At 39.9% G+C, this 15,000-nt stretch overlaps 3 protein-coding genes across 4 annotated transcripts in view; 1 reads left to right on the forward strand and 2 right to left on the reverse strand.

The window, feature by feature from the left end:
- invs (inversin) overlaps positions 1 to 1,680 on the reverse strand; it is a 20,735-nt gene extending 19,055 nt beyond the window's left edge. For both annotated transcript variants that reach the window (XM_051406512.1, XM_051406511.1), the window contains exons 1-2: positions 1,527 to 1,680; positions 827 to 932 (exon numbers count right to left, since the gene is read on the reverse strand). In XM_051406512.1, the coding sequence (XP_051262472.1) occupies positions 827 to 829 (3 nt within the window). In that variant the 5' untranslated portion in view covers positions 830 to 932; positions 1,527 to 1,680. The remainder of the gene's footprint in view (positions 1 to 826; positions 933 to 1,526) is intronic.
- An 87-nt stretch (positions 1,681 to 1,767) lies between these two features.
- Positions 1,768 to 14,349, forward strand: erp44 (endoplasmic reticulum protein 44). The gene is made up of 11 exons (XM_051406527.1): positions 1,768 to 1,932; positions 5,368 to 5,440; positions 6,490 to 6,529; positions 6,894 to 7,009; positions 7,921 to 8,105; positions 8,230 to 8,345; positions 8,482 to 8,656; positions 8,891 to 9,002; positions 9,120 to 9,261; positions 11,837 to 11,939; positions 12,036 to 14,349. Exons 1-11 carry the CDS (start codon positions 1,873 to 1,875, stop codon positions 12,144 to 12,146), a joined length of 1,233 nt encoding a protein of 410 aa, XP_051262487.1. The 5' UTR covers positions 1,768 to 1,872; the 3' UTR covers positions 12,147 to 14,349.
- A 91-nt stretch (positions 14,350 to 14,440) lies between these two features.
- The window catches only part of stx17 (syntaxin 17), a 10,809-nt gene continuing 10,249 nt past the window's right edge, over positions 14,441 to 15,000 (reverse strand). Inside the window, exon 7 of the mRNA XM_051406531.1 lies at positions 14,441 to 15,000. This exon is cut by the window's right edge and continues 495 nt beyond it. The gene's annotated coding sequence lies outside the window, so the exon portion shown is untranslated.

Here is a 15,000-nt window from a genome sequence, read left to right on the forward strand (position 1 = left end):
TACATGTGTAAAACCTCCAGTCTGACTAACATATGAGCAAAAAAATCTGATTTGGGCCACTTTTGCAGTGTGAATATATCCTTATATTGTGTGAACTATCATTGTTTTAGTGACACATGTATTAACATGTACTGTATATATATATTATTATACATAATATATTTACATTTGTCATCATCATTATAATTGCATTGGGTTTTTTATTTGTTTTTTGAGTTGGATGTACAAGTTTGTTGTCTAAGTTAGAAATACAATTGAAGATAAAATTGAGTATTATAATAATAATAATAATAATAATAATAATAATAATAACAATAATAATGATAAACACAGTATACAACCCCAACAAGTGATTATTTCATACCTCAGCAGATATCGTGATATATATATGAATACAGGATAAAGATTTTCTGGATACTGTGATAATACTTTCTTGCATTAACAACTTACGAAGGACCTTCTGCTCCTCTTTCTCTCAACCACTGATATTCAGACAGGGGGACAGAGAAATCTTCCTCTGACTCCATCTGTGAGTTGCTCACACACTGTGAACCCCCTATGGACAGCTTTAGCCCATAAAATATTAATGCTGGGATTCAATTCAACATTCCACCTTAATCTCCTTAACAATTAGGCTGTTACAGCACACAATTAGGTTTGTTACACATAGTCTCAATGGTCTTGACTCTGGGGAGAGAATTACGAACCGGTAGTACAGGGGAGATACCTAACAAACCTACAGATAACTGCAGAAAATAAAACTCTGCTGGGTTTTATGTACCTAAATTAAATCGGGAAAGCTGCTCTCTGTGTGTTGGATTCTTACCATATCTGCGTTGAGGGGGACACTTCAGCAGATGTTTCTCAGTTCAGTGCATCCTTCATGGGTGTGGATGCACGTCCAGGTCCCCTACCTGCCCTGATCCTGGCTCCTGCAGGGCCAGAGAAAGAGGATCTCTCACATACTGAGACCAGCCCACCTGTTCACACAAAGTACTGCCAGCATAACACTGCCACTGTACTGATTACAGGCAGAGAGGGAGGATGCCTCAGAGGGACATAATATTTGTGTTAAACAGTCTTCTCATCTAATCTGATGAAGTGCAACTATCTTGTTGAAGCATTAGTCTGGTTTTGAGTTGTGGGCCTTGTGTTTGATTGAGCGGAAGCTAAACACATCATTTCGGTGGATTTTTTGGAGAACGTTTTGCAGAGATTTTGTAGAGTTGTGCACCAGAGCACCACAAGTTTTTTCAAAGTCAACGAGTTTTGTGCTACAAAGTGTGTTATTTTACTAACAAAACGCATTTGTAGATGGTGAAAATGGGCCGAGTAGGGTATTACAAAAAGTGAGCCATAATGATGCAACTCCCCCCTGTTCAGGAGAAATCAGTTATTCATAAACGCACTGAAGAAAGTACAGAGAACAACGTGTGACAGTGGATAAACTGAGTGTAGCGTTAATGATGTTACATTTTAATAAAGCGCTCTTTGTAGTCCTCTCTTCCTAGCTGTGTTATATTTACCGTTGGAGTTCCTTTTCTTTCAGATGAAAATCTCAGGAAAGTTTTCTTCCAAGTAGTCCCGTTGAATCGCCACCGTCTCGGCGACCAAACACTACAACTCCCGTTTACCGTTGTAAAGCAATGGGACGCCATTATTAGAGTTTCCCCCCGTCATCCAGGTCAGCCGTTTGCCCACTCCAAAAAACTACATTACCCATGAAGCCACGCGAATACCATGGAAGTGTCACCCGTTTCCGTGGCCACCGTGAGATTGGTTCGCCGTCGGTTTCCTGCTGCAACACGAAGAGCGGCGTCGAGACAGACTGGGAAGACTCAACACCACCACCTCCAATAACTATACTGTACAATGAAACTCTTAGCAATATCTCCCTCTCTCGACATCCGCTTCGTCACAGTTATACTGCTGGTAAGCGTTTGTATTTCAGCCTTTTGAATACGCACCAGCAACAGTCAGCGGCTCTCTGGCTACAAGAGCAAGCTAACGTTAGCTAAGTAACGTTAGTTAGCCTGCCGCTGGGTAGTTAGCTGCTGGCTAACTGCTGCCGTGAGACGTGGCTTTTTAAAGTGGCTAAGGTGACCAGCGAGCCGGCTCACTCGCTACTGAGTGTGCAGGTATTGAGCAGGTTCATTGGGGGGGGAGGCCTTTTGACCGGGTTTCACCAAGCGACTCCGTAACTAATCAAGTTATCCGGCTGCAATGTCAACTTGTCCGGTAGTGTTGAGTAACGTTAGCTGTGGTGCTGCAACTAAACATGAGCCATTTTATATAACCCGGGTGTTGCTGCTCACATGACGTGCTGTGTGTTTAAAAATGACCCACAATGAGCTGAAGTTGGACTCCTGATAACTTTGTTGGGGTGAAGCATCCAGCTAGCATTAGGTGCTAACACATATTGACAGCAGTGGGAGGATTGCGAAGTGCTGGCATGGTTAGTTTAAGAGGTTTGTTTACTGGATATGTTGGTCTGCTGTGTTTGATTAAGCTTCATGTTTGTTATTGTACGGATGCATGAATTTATTGTCGGACTCTTCGTGGATGTGTTTCTGAATGAGGCTCGCCGGTTGGTGAATTCCTCTGTTGTGGCTCATTCTTATTGGCTGAGAAACCCGGAAGAAGACGCCGCACACCAGTTCTGCTTTTGTGAGAGTTTGGGCCTGAAATGAAAACTTAAATCTACTCTGAAGAGCTGCAGGGCACTATGTTCATTGGTCTAACCACAGCAACTGTGGCGTTTTATATCAGTCTGCAGCTGTGTCATTCTGTCGTTATATGGTCAAAAGGCACAGTGACTTGAACTTTCAAAGGGAATCAGGAAGTATTTTTATAGAGCTGAAAGGATGACTAGTCTATTGAGTGTTTTTATAATAAATATAATTGTTGAAGTGATTTTTCATGCATATATACTAAGCATTCACTGGTCCCAGCTTCTCTAATTTGAGGATCTACTGCCGGTCACATGTCTTTGTACGTTGAAATGCGTTTGGTTTTGGAATTTATTTGGATAAAATAAGAAACTCTAAGACATCACCTTTGTCACTGAGATTGCAAAGACTTAATCGATAATAGAAATAATAGTTAGTTGCTCTTGCATTCTTTCCTAGAGTCCGTAGTGATATTTGTGTTACTAACAGCCTCAAGGAGGGTGAATGTCATATATCCTGTTTGAGGAGGAGCTTGAGTCAACACAGATCACAACAGATAGTGCAAGCAATGTAATGTTAGAGAAGTGGTGGCTGACAATTGAAACCTTACTGAAATAATTTTGTTAAAGTTTTATAATGTAGTCTTCTTTAGTCTTCTGTCATGATGTATGCATTTTTTAAAAACAAGTTAATTCAGGCTACATTTTATCCGCAACTGTGTTTTTGGTTGGCAGTCAGCAACTCTCCGACATTCGTGTTTTTTCCCCCGTGTCAGCCCCCGGTGGAGGTCATTTTCAGAGCTGGAATTCAGAAATCCCAAGTTTATCCATTATAATTACAACCTTATTCTTTCTTGTGTGGTACCAGGAAGTTACACAGAGAAAAATGGCTGCAATATTTTAGTTTCTAATTATAAAATCCTACTTTCCAAGCAACAGCTGATGTTATATTAGATATATTTGATGATGTAGATTTTTTTTTTTTACTATGATGAGAGCAGCAGTAGTTTACTTTTTTACTTTTACCATAGAGGTCATTTTGTGGATGTAGGGTCATACAATGATTAAAATGTGCATTCAGTGATTTTTGATTGCATGATGTGGAATTGTTGTATCTCTTGAGCATCCAGTCCAAGGTGCAACTTGCAATTTATTTGTAATCCCACAATCTTTGGTATGTTAGATGAAAAAAGGAACTGAAACAATATACACAAGCACAGAATAGGGCTGCAAGATTAATTTAAATATTATGAAAATGGCTATATGGCCAAGTGCAATTTCCAAATTGCAGAAGCTGCAGCTTTTTGTAAATGTGTGACAGAACAGTATTATAATGAAGTACTGAAGTACTGTAGTATTGTAGAGATGCACTGGCCTATAAATCCTGTTCTCCAGCTGTAAGAAAACATATTTGCTTGGTACAGACCCCCAAAAATTTTAATGGATTTTTTTCAGTGAAAAGGAAAAATGTTGATGCAACAATGATCATTCCCACTAATTGTGACTCTTATCGTTATCATAAAAGCTGTCAAAATAATCGCAACATTATTTTGGTTTATTACCATATCGTAACTCTATTACAGAAAATGAAGCCTTAGGGATTAATCTCACTCTCTATGGTTTGTAGAGTTGAATGATCCAGGTGGAGCTTATAATCAGTGTTGCTGATTAATTTATAAATGTCACCTTTTGTGAATATGTAGACTCAGCACACAGTAAAAGCGGATGCTGCTTCATTGTTCCAAGTTGTTTCCACACCTTGCAAAGTTAAAAATACTGTGTTTGGAAACTTTATTAAAAGAGAGAGGTACGCATATTCTAAAAAAACACAAACAGGAAATATGAAGAGATAAAAAAGCATCACATTTAGTCTGATCAAGATGTATAATGCACACATTCTTTCCATCTTAACATTCTGGGACATCCAGACCATTACCATAAACATTTACCAGTAGTTTATTTGCTTATGTGCTATTTTTTGTGTCCATGTGAATGTGAATCTGTATGAAACTCCAGTCCACATTTACTTGCACACAAGACACCAGGTTACAAGGAAAAATCGGATTATGCAGGAAATCATGAGAGCATGATTTGCATGTTGCTTTGCATGCATAGACAGGCCAAAGGTAACATTGTGTAGTGTATATTTAGTACTTGAAACAACTGACCAGGAGACGAGCCTGGAGCAGACCCAGAAAACACTGGAGAGATTACACCTCTCAGGTGTTCTGGGACACACTGGGCGTCCCACAGGAGGGATTGCAGAGGTTACTGATTAAAAGGACGCCTTGGCTGCTCTGCTCACCCACTCCTCATTACAAACATGATTATTATTATTATTTATGCAGCCAGAAATATAAAAAAAAAATATAGCTTTCACTATATCCTGCATTGTTGCATGAAGCAGTACCATAGCGCGTTACGTGTGCTAAGTCAGGTTTAGTATGGTCTATAGTTTCCACTGTGAGTTTGTGTTCAGTTGAGTCAGTCTGTAGATATGTTGGTTAACTGTGTGCTGACAGGCTCGTTGGGTCACTCATTCTTTTCAGTCCTGAATTTCCCCTTTGTGGATCAATAAAGGCATTTTTTAATCTTAGTCAACTATCTTCAGGATAATTTTCCCTATCCCCCACATAGTTGTCTTGTGTATTTTTGTATGTTTTATTTGCTGATGTATTTCTTCCTCTATGTGTCTGTAGGCGATGGGCCTCTCTACTCCGGGACAAGCAGAAATCACCAGTCTGGACTCAGGCAACATTGATGACGTCCTAAGTAAGGCATAACACTTTAGTCTTCAAAGGTTTCTCAAAAGAAAAGTTAGACATTTTGGGAAACAGACTCATTTGCTTTCTTGCTGAGAGTTAGATGAGAAGATCAATACCTCTCTTGTCTGTTTATTCAATATGAAGATATCCAGCCAACGGCTGGTGGGTTAAGCTTGGCATAAAGACTGGAAACCGCTTATTTCCTTTATTTAATTTCTTTCTTGCCTGATTATTGGCAAGGAAGCAAATAATCATATTTCCTGGAATGTCAAATTATCACTTTAATACTCTTAACTCTACTTTTCAGATCTTTGTTGTTCTCTATTTTCTCTCAGCAGAGAGATGTTAATTTTTCCATCTTGTGTTTTCAGTCCACTTTGTCAGACTGTTTTCATGTCTCTGTTAGTTAGCCGGATATCACAAAAATGACTTAATAGACTTCAGGAAAATGTTGTGGCCAAGGAAGAACGTGGCCATTACGCAATTAGTTGTTAATGTGAATAGCACGATTAAACCTTATGTATTTTATGACTCCTGAGCTGTGAGTTGGAAAGGCAAAGTTTTGTTTTTCTGGATTCCTTCCAACGAATATCTTCATATTGGCTACACCCGCTGCTGCCTTCTCAGATTGTTCACCCCCCCCCCCACAAACTCGTCCAATGTTCAACAGATTTGGCCACTAAAATATTTACAAAACCTGGAAAGAAAGTTATTAATTTGTTCCATACTGTTTTCTTGAAATTGTTTCCAATTGTTGCCACATTATTGCAGGCCATTGGCCCTTGGCTTACCTTTTCACCAAATAAACATTTAATGTGATTTGAACACTAGGTGGTATTATCAATAAATGTAAATGGCCATGAGTCACTGGTCATAAATTTGTTAGTCTGTAATTGCTTTCTTGTTTTGTTTTTTTCCTTCAGTAACAGAAAACTGAGGGGTTTAAAAGATTGATTACCCTAATTAATTAATTTTAGCTAGCAAAACACATATTCACAAGTATTTTGAGTGATGTATAGAGGCTTCTATTAATTTCTTGTTTGTGTTTCCTTGCAGATAATGCTGGGGTGGCATTAGTGAATTTTTATGCAGACTGGTAAGTGTGTTGTTTTTCTCCCACAGTCACTGGACCTCTGTATATATTATGTGAAGGATATTTAAATTTAATTTAGCTCATGATGCAGATGTTTCCTGTGAATGCCACATGGCGCAATAAGTATAATTAGATTGCTGTCATCCGCAGTAGACATTTGGTTGGTTTATCTTTAAAAGATTTTTACATAGTGCATCTGTTTTAATCTCATATTTCTATGCTGGTCTAATTAATGGATGGATAATGGAACTGTTATAGGCAAAAATCATTTGACAATATAGTCAAATACTGCAAAATGTAGTTAAAAACCAAATCTATTTAATTTACTTACAAATTATGAAAATCCTTTTGACCTCACCCCTTACAGGTGCAGGTTCAGTCAGATGCTCCATCCAATTTTTGAGGAGGCATCTAACATAGTGAGGGAGGAGTTCCCTAATACCAGGCAGGTGGTGTTTGCCCGTGTCGACTGTGACCAACATTGTGAGTATCACTATATTTTCATTCATTTTTTGTGTCATTTAACATTGCAAGAGAAGTACCACACAACAACATTCAGATGCAACTAACAATTAAACTTTAAACATGAACAAATAATAATGTTAACAAAATACCAGAACCATATAATTTATTTATTTGATCAGTATTAAGTATTATAAGATAAGGATTTATTTCATCAAAGACAAATGAACTAATCTCAGCAATTTTAAAGCTGAACTAAAAACTGTTTCTATATTATAGGTTACTTAAGTGATGAATCTGTTATCTAAAAGTAATATTTGTGTTAGTGTTAGTGTATGAGGGATTGTTGTTTATGGTGATAAACCATATACTGCTATAACACCCTCATTCTATATATAGGAGACATAAAAAGGCACACACACACACACACACACACACACACACACACACACACACACACACACACACACACTCACACTCTTACTATATTTGATGCACATATGTACACATAGATGCCCAGCACACCAAAGCACGGACACATAAACCGCCAGCCTCAGCCTTTTGAGATAAAGCAAATTAAAGAGAATTATTGATGACCTGCAAACTGTTTGAAGACTAATGACAAAACTGCTGCTTCCTGTGAAGACGGGAGGCTTAGAGACACCCCGCAGAGAGATTGACACCTGCCACATGCACATACACACACACTCATTCAGTGTGTGCAGAGAGAATATTTACTCTTGGCGGGGGGCAGCTTTCATGTGGGAGATCAGAGCTGACTGAAGGCAGTGTTTTCAGACTGAGGTTTAACCGCCGTCTCTGTCACTGCTCCGCTCTTCATCCACCCATCCCCATGTGTTTTTACTCTGCTTCTTCCTCTTCATCAATTGATTTGTCCTTCTTTACTTAACTTCTCCTCTGCCTCTGCGTAGCGGACATAGCCCAGCGGTACCGCATCACCAAGTATCCGACATTGAAGTTGTTCCGCAATGGGATGATGATGAAGAGGGAGTACAGGGGTCAGAGGTCGGTGGCGGCCATCGCTGACTTCATCCGCCAGCAGCAGGTCGACCCCGTGAAAGAGATACACTCAATGGAGGAGGTCAATGCTGTGGATGTGAGTGGCAAACACACACACACACACACACTGTTTCTGTAAAATATTGCAAATTTACAGACATTGTAAATAAAATGGTATCAATTCTTTTCTCAACACTTTCTTTTGCTTTTTTTTTTAACAGAGGAGCAAGAGAAACATCATAGGTTACTTCGAAAATAAGGACTCGGATAACTACCACACATATGAAAAAGTTGCCAACATCCTTCGAGATGACTGCACATTCTCGGCTGCCTTTGGGTGAGACGCAGCACCATTTTTTTTTATCCAGTTCCCATAATCCTTCAAATGAAGACCATTTGTAGTGTAGATATTTTAGGCTTAGTTTCAATGTCATTGTTCAATTTCTGTTCATCCTTAACATTTCTTCTCATAGTACTGTATCTGACTCTGAGCGCTTCAATGGAGACAATGTAATCTACAAGCCTGTGGGGGAGAGTGTCCCTGACATGGTCTACCTCAGCTCACTCAACAACTTCGACCTGACCTATGCTTGGGCCCAGGACAAGTGTGTGCCTCTGGTCAGGGAGATCACCTTTGAAAATGGAGAGGTTTGTTACCTGCTTTTTTTATATAGAGCATTGTCAATGTGATAATAATCTGCTTTTTTTTTTGGCTTTTTTGGTCTAATGTTAGATGTATAAATCTGCATATGTAGATGTACAAATCGATGTTTATTCCATTTATTCATGGAGTCTGTGGGTAGTCCATCTCCTGACGCCACAGAAAGGCCCTGACTCCATCTGTTTTTGACCCTTTTGTGTGTGTATTTATGTGTTTTCCAGGAGCTGACTGAAGAAGGAATCCCTTTCCTCATCTTGTTCCACATTAAAGAAGATGCAGCGAGCTTAGAGAAGTTCCAACATGAGGTGGCTCGCCAGCTCATCAGCGAGAAAGGTGAGTGTGTCTTTTCTGGCATTTGGTGCTTGTCAAAATTATGAATTTTAGTTACTGATGAGCAAAACAGCCCTGTGTACAGACGTGGTGTTCATGACATTGGTGTCTGCTCCTTAGGGTCTATAAACTTCCTGCATGCAGACTGCGAGAAGTTCCGCCACCCTCTGCTCCATATTCAGAAAACTCCTGCTGACTGTCCTGTCATCGCTATAGACTCATTCAGACACATGTATGTCTTTCCCGACTTCAAAGACCTCGAGTAAGTACCGCCTTTCCCTTTCTCTATAAAATTATTTAGTGTTGCATGAGGATGTGCTGCGTATGTGTGCAACAGTTTAGTCCTTACAATTACATGCATATAATATTATTAATGTCTGATAAATGATAGATGATGAACGTGGTCATTTCAAACAATACCAATTTATTTATTTTCTTTTGTGATACCACCATGGTGTGCATCTCCCTTTTTAAATAGTAGAAAAAGGTTTTTAGAAATAAAGATATGGGCTGTTAATTGTTTCATACAAAAGGAAATGGCCAAATTTAAATGAAAACTTGCCACAAATGCAGCTGTAATTAACGAATGAATCATCCACATGTCAAATCAGGCTGATATATTCAGCATCCTTTTTGGACATTTTTGAGCATTGAAATTGTTCATAACAAGATCTCCCTAAATAAAGTTAATTTCATCTCACACACACACACACACACACACACACACACACACACACACACACACACACACACACACACACACACACACACACACACGCATCATAATCCACAGTGCACTCCAACACCAGAGAAATGTCACACCTCCTAAAATCTGTCCTTTATGAATGGGCCAGGACACCAGAGCTAATGTGACATGATTTGGCACGTGCAATAAGTGCTAAACTAATCCAGTCTAATCTAATTTAATCGTATTTATTCTGTCCCCCACCACTCTGCCTCCCCCAGTCCCCAATCAGAGTCTGATCAGATAGACAGAAGCCCCGAGGACTGACCAGCCCTCCACAACCTAATTACATCACATCACCACTGCATGTGGCACACAGCTTGTAATTACATTAGTGCAGTGTATGTTATATATATATATATGTGTGTGTGTGTGTGTGTGTGTGTGTGTGTGTGTCTATGTGTGTGTGTGTTTGCGTGTTTGCATGTGTGCGTCTGTCTGCATGCTGTGACTTGGGACCAGCTCCGCCTGTGTGATATGACAACAGCTCATGACCTGTCGTTAATAAGCACACTTCACAGGACAGCGATGATATGGATTAATGCTGCTTCATGACACGTCCGCAGGGACTAATGTCCTCTGCCGCTGCCATGAGCTGTTTTGTCTCCTATCAACTCTAACCTACGCTGTAGTTCAAGCAGGTCCGTCTGTACTGCTGAACTTCGTGTGGAGGAATGCCTTTGTCGAACATACAGTTACGGAATAACCACTAAACAGACCAGCTCATGTATGAGGGATTTAAGAGAATTTGTTTTTGTCTTTGGTCCAGACCTGTCGTACAAGTCACGTACAGATAGTCTGTCTCTGGTTATAAGGAGAAAAACGTGAGTAAGAATCATGATAATGACTTTTTTCCCCAAATACCTTACAGAGTTTTACAGTGACAAGATATATAAAAAAAAAAACTACAAACAAAACAAGACAGTTTACAGAAGAAGATTACAAAAATGTCACAATGTTATCATCTCGGGAGCTGGGTAAAATAGCATGGACAGGTGAGCTGAGTTAAACACCCCACCCACTCATGTATCCAGGCAAGTCAGAGTCCCTGTGGATTTGGGGTAATTTAGCACTGTGCTAAGAAAGGTCCCCATACCCTCTCAAATCTATTCTGTATGTTGGGTCAGTACAGACGCAGTTTTTCCATTTGTATAACAGACATCTCCTTGAGCCGGAGGGAGTGGTACACTTCCAGATCATGAGAAAAAGTTTCTTAGCAACCACCATATCAAAGTGCAGAGCAATCTGTGTGCCATATGGCATAAAGTTAAATGTGTCACAGAAATCTACTAACCAAAAAAATAAAAACAAAACTGCAAAAATAATATTTTACCATTATGGACTATTTTGTTTTAGAAAGACATTTTGGTATCTAACGTCGTGTGGGGACAGACAGCTATGGCTCAGGAGCTAGAGCAGGTCATCCATTAATTGCAGGGTTGGTGATTTGATCCCCGGCTCCTCCTGTCTGCAGGTCAAAGTCTCCTTTGAGCAAGATTGCAAGATACTTCAGTCCAAATTGCTTATGGCAGGCAGGCCAGTGCCTTTCATGGCAGCTCCACCACTATTAGTGTGTGTGTGTGTGTGTGTGTGTGTGTGTGTGTGTGTGTGTGTATGTGTGAATGAGAGGCTAAATTTGTCCACTAAAATAGAAGAGCACATATAAATGCACTACATTTACCATGTCAGACCATTCCCTCTGTTTCTACCACAGTACATCGCTGCTCTGATAAAGTTGTTGACAGCCGTTCTATTGATATTTCCTTACAGTTTCAGGTCCCCTTATATAACTACTGACACTGCTAAAGTTATCTTTTGATTATTTCCAACCAGGCGATTAATCTCTGTGGTGTAAATGTTTACTCTGGCCCTTGAGTAACATTTTTGTGAATGAGAATTCAACAGGAACAGGTAGCCCTGTAAAGCAATTTATAGATTATGATTAAATCTCAAACGTGCACCTACTCATGAATGAGTGGCACCCATCGGGCTCAAATGTTCACTTATATGAACAAGCCTCACAGAAAAAAAGATAGCATACAAACATGTTCTTGCATGATGTCCAATGTGTGTTTCTGTTTGTGTTTTCCAGTATCCCTGGCAAGCTGAGACAGTTTGTGCTGGACCTTCACTCTGGAAAGCTACACAGAGAGTTTCACCATGGTCCTGACCCCACGGACAGCACGCCTGGACAGGTCAGACGGCGGCATCAGCATGCACTACAAAGTCACTGAAAGCTGGTTTTGTTATATACAATGTGACACATGACTGAATTTGACTTTTACCCTCAGGAGGAGACGGGAGGAGAGGTGGCCAGCAGCCCTCCGGAGAGCTCATTCCAGAAACTGGCGCCCAGCGAGACTCGCTACACCATACTCAGTCGGGACCGCGACGAGCTGTGACCTCAACAGCCTGCCAATGATCCTGAGACTCAATGCCACGCCCCGGGGTCAGGGAGGGGGTTAGGGTTGGGACAGGCCAGCGGGACAGAACAGCAACACCCAACACCCTTACTGAAGAGAGAGAGAGAGATGAAGAGGAGGAGGAAGAAGGAGGAGAAAAAGTAGAACAGAAGGAGTACAGTCCACGACACAACCATGTTGGAATAACCTATATTTTCATAACTCTTTCACGTACAATTTTTATTTTGGATCAAAAGGAAGTGGGATAAAGAAGAAAATGTGTGTGGGCAGGGGTTAGGGGCATTAGGACATCAAGAGAAGTGTTTTTACTTTTATTTTTTGGAGCTTGTAAATATGTTTGTGCTACATGGGAGTCTCATTGTTGGTCTAAATTAAATGCAGAGTTTTCTTTATTTTATTCCTTTCTTTTTCATCACCTGGCTTTTTGTAGAAAAAGAACAACCCAGAACAGTTCCCTCACTCCAGTCGTATGGTTCTTATCTGTGGGTAGTCCAGTTCAGCCTGTCTGATAGGAGACGCTTGTTTAGTCTCACCGGCCTCATGGCTGCATCTCAATATGACCAACTCTAGTCTAATTCATTTGTATAGCACAAGTCGTAACAATATGCCTGTTTGAAGTAGCTTTATCTCCATATCTTCTCCACACACACTCGGCGTTCTGAAGGAATAGAAAAATATTTTGAAATACTTGGTAGGAGTAACGTAATTTCAAACGTGACTTGAGACAGAAGATAAAGAGACAGAGCTACTCCAGCCTATTGATATGCACCCCCTCTCTCCCTGGTACTAAATGGTTATAGATTATGATGTCTCTTACAGTGCTTATAAAAACTATTGCCCCTTTTGGAACTTTTTATGTGTTACTGTTTTATAACACTGAATCACAGTGGATTGTAATTAGGATTTTTTTTTTTTTCAGCAATCAACAGAAAATACTATAATGACAAAGTGAACGAGCCTTTGGCCGTTGTACTAAATTCTGTGTTTAGTATAGGTCTAACACAAAAAAAACACACAATCCCCATCATGAAGCCTGGTGGTGGCAGTATCATGCTGTGTGGAGGCTTCTCTGCAGCGGGCTCTGGACGGCTCGTGATAGAAGGTTAAATTGATGCAGCAGGTTAAAGAGAAATCCTGGTGCAAACGTACAACTATAGATTTATATTTTATAGTAAGACAACCCCAAACATAAAGCCAAATGTACACAGGAATGGCTTGAAAACAACCATGTGAATGCCCTGGAAGTCAGTGTCCAGACCTAAGAAAAATCCAGCATTTGTGTTAGGACTTGATAATTGTTATTCACTCAAAGTATGAGAGTGTAACTGACCGAAGTAGCTTGAAAGGGAAAGATGTCCAGCTGTGTAAAGCTGTTACAGGCCCGCTGATGTAGACATGAGGCTGTAACTGTTGCCAAAGGTGCCTCTATTAAGTATTGTCTTGAAGGACAGTAATACTTGTGCAATCAGAAATGTTGTTAATTTTAGAAAAGACCAATCTGTAGAAATCTGAAAATGTTTCTTTCTGTTCAGTGTCTAAAAGGCCGATTACCTCCACTACTAAAACAGTAAAACATTAAAAAGTCAAAACGGGCTGGATACCTTTTTAAAGGCGCGGTATTTGCCGTAAAACCTCTGAGTGGTTATCCCGGGAATCAATTAGGAGGGGAAAAAAATTATTTGAAATGGGGAACTTGAACATGATTATGACATTTATGAAATGGCTGTTGTTTTTGCTGTTACCTGTTGTCAAATGTGTCATCATGCTGGGGGAGAAAAGACTGCGTCCTTCCCAGTGTTTTAAAAAGCCGAGAGACAAGAGGGGGAAAACCCATGTGATAAACGGTGGAAATTTACAGTCTGCCACTTTATACGAGTTCTCTTAAAACTGGTTTTGTCTCTTTATATGTCTTTGAGGTTTTGGTACAAGTCTAAATCCCTGAGATCCACTGAGCGTGAATGAATCCAAAAGTGGAAGACAGATTAAGGATATGGGGGACCCATTGCTAAGTTTGTACTGTGCGTCCTGCCCTTCCATAGAAGCCAACAGATGCCTAGTGACATATCAGCCCACATACAGGAGAGCAACAGGGGGGGAATGTGATACCATTTCTAAACCAGTCATCTCAGAGGGGAAGAAGAGTAAAAAAATGAAAAAGTAAATTAAAAACCATTTTACAGGATATTGTGTTGTCTGATGCTTTGTATGTCAGTCTGTCTGAACTTCACTGGTGTCATTTACCCGTTCTGTTTATCCAATGAATGACGATACTGTTGAAAAGAAACATTTTATTTGGCAGAAAACCAGCAGAAGTATAATTGATACATGGCAGGTTCTCGGTCCCTGCAGTGATGGACAGTGGCACTTTGGCGGGTTTTTTTGTGCAATTTTGCTCTCTCACATCTATATACAGTATAATTTATATAAACATTTAAGCAGGACCACTTTCATTTACATTATTACATAAATGTAACACCACAGTGACGTTAGACAAAAAACATTTTCTCTAAACATTCTTCTGGTTCACATTAGGATATTATTTTCTGCATAAAGGAACATTGAGGCATGATTACTGGTTAACTTAAAAACCCTGTCGAAAAAGAATAATCTGAAAAAAAATGCAAGCCTGACTAATACGACCGTGTTCTTCTTAGCTATAGCATTTGACAGAACGGTTGTGTCTTAAACTGACTTAATTCATTTGGTGCCAAAGATTTCATTTAGCAACAAGATGGGCTCACAACCATATCAGACTGACCCAAGCACACACTAAAAGCTGTAGTGTAAATTACTGCTTAGATGCGTTCAAAATAAAAAAAAACATTTGCATGTA

Source organism: Dicentrarchus labrax, unplaced genomic scaffold, assembly GCF_905237075.1.
Source record: "Dicentrarchus labrax unplaced genomic scaffold, dlabrax2021, whole genome shotgun sequence".
Classification (NCBI taxonomy): Eukaryota; Metazoa; Chordata; class Actinopteri; family Moronidae; genus Dicentrarchus; species Dicentrarchus labrax.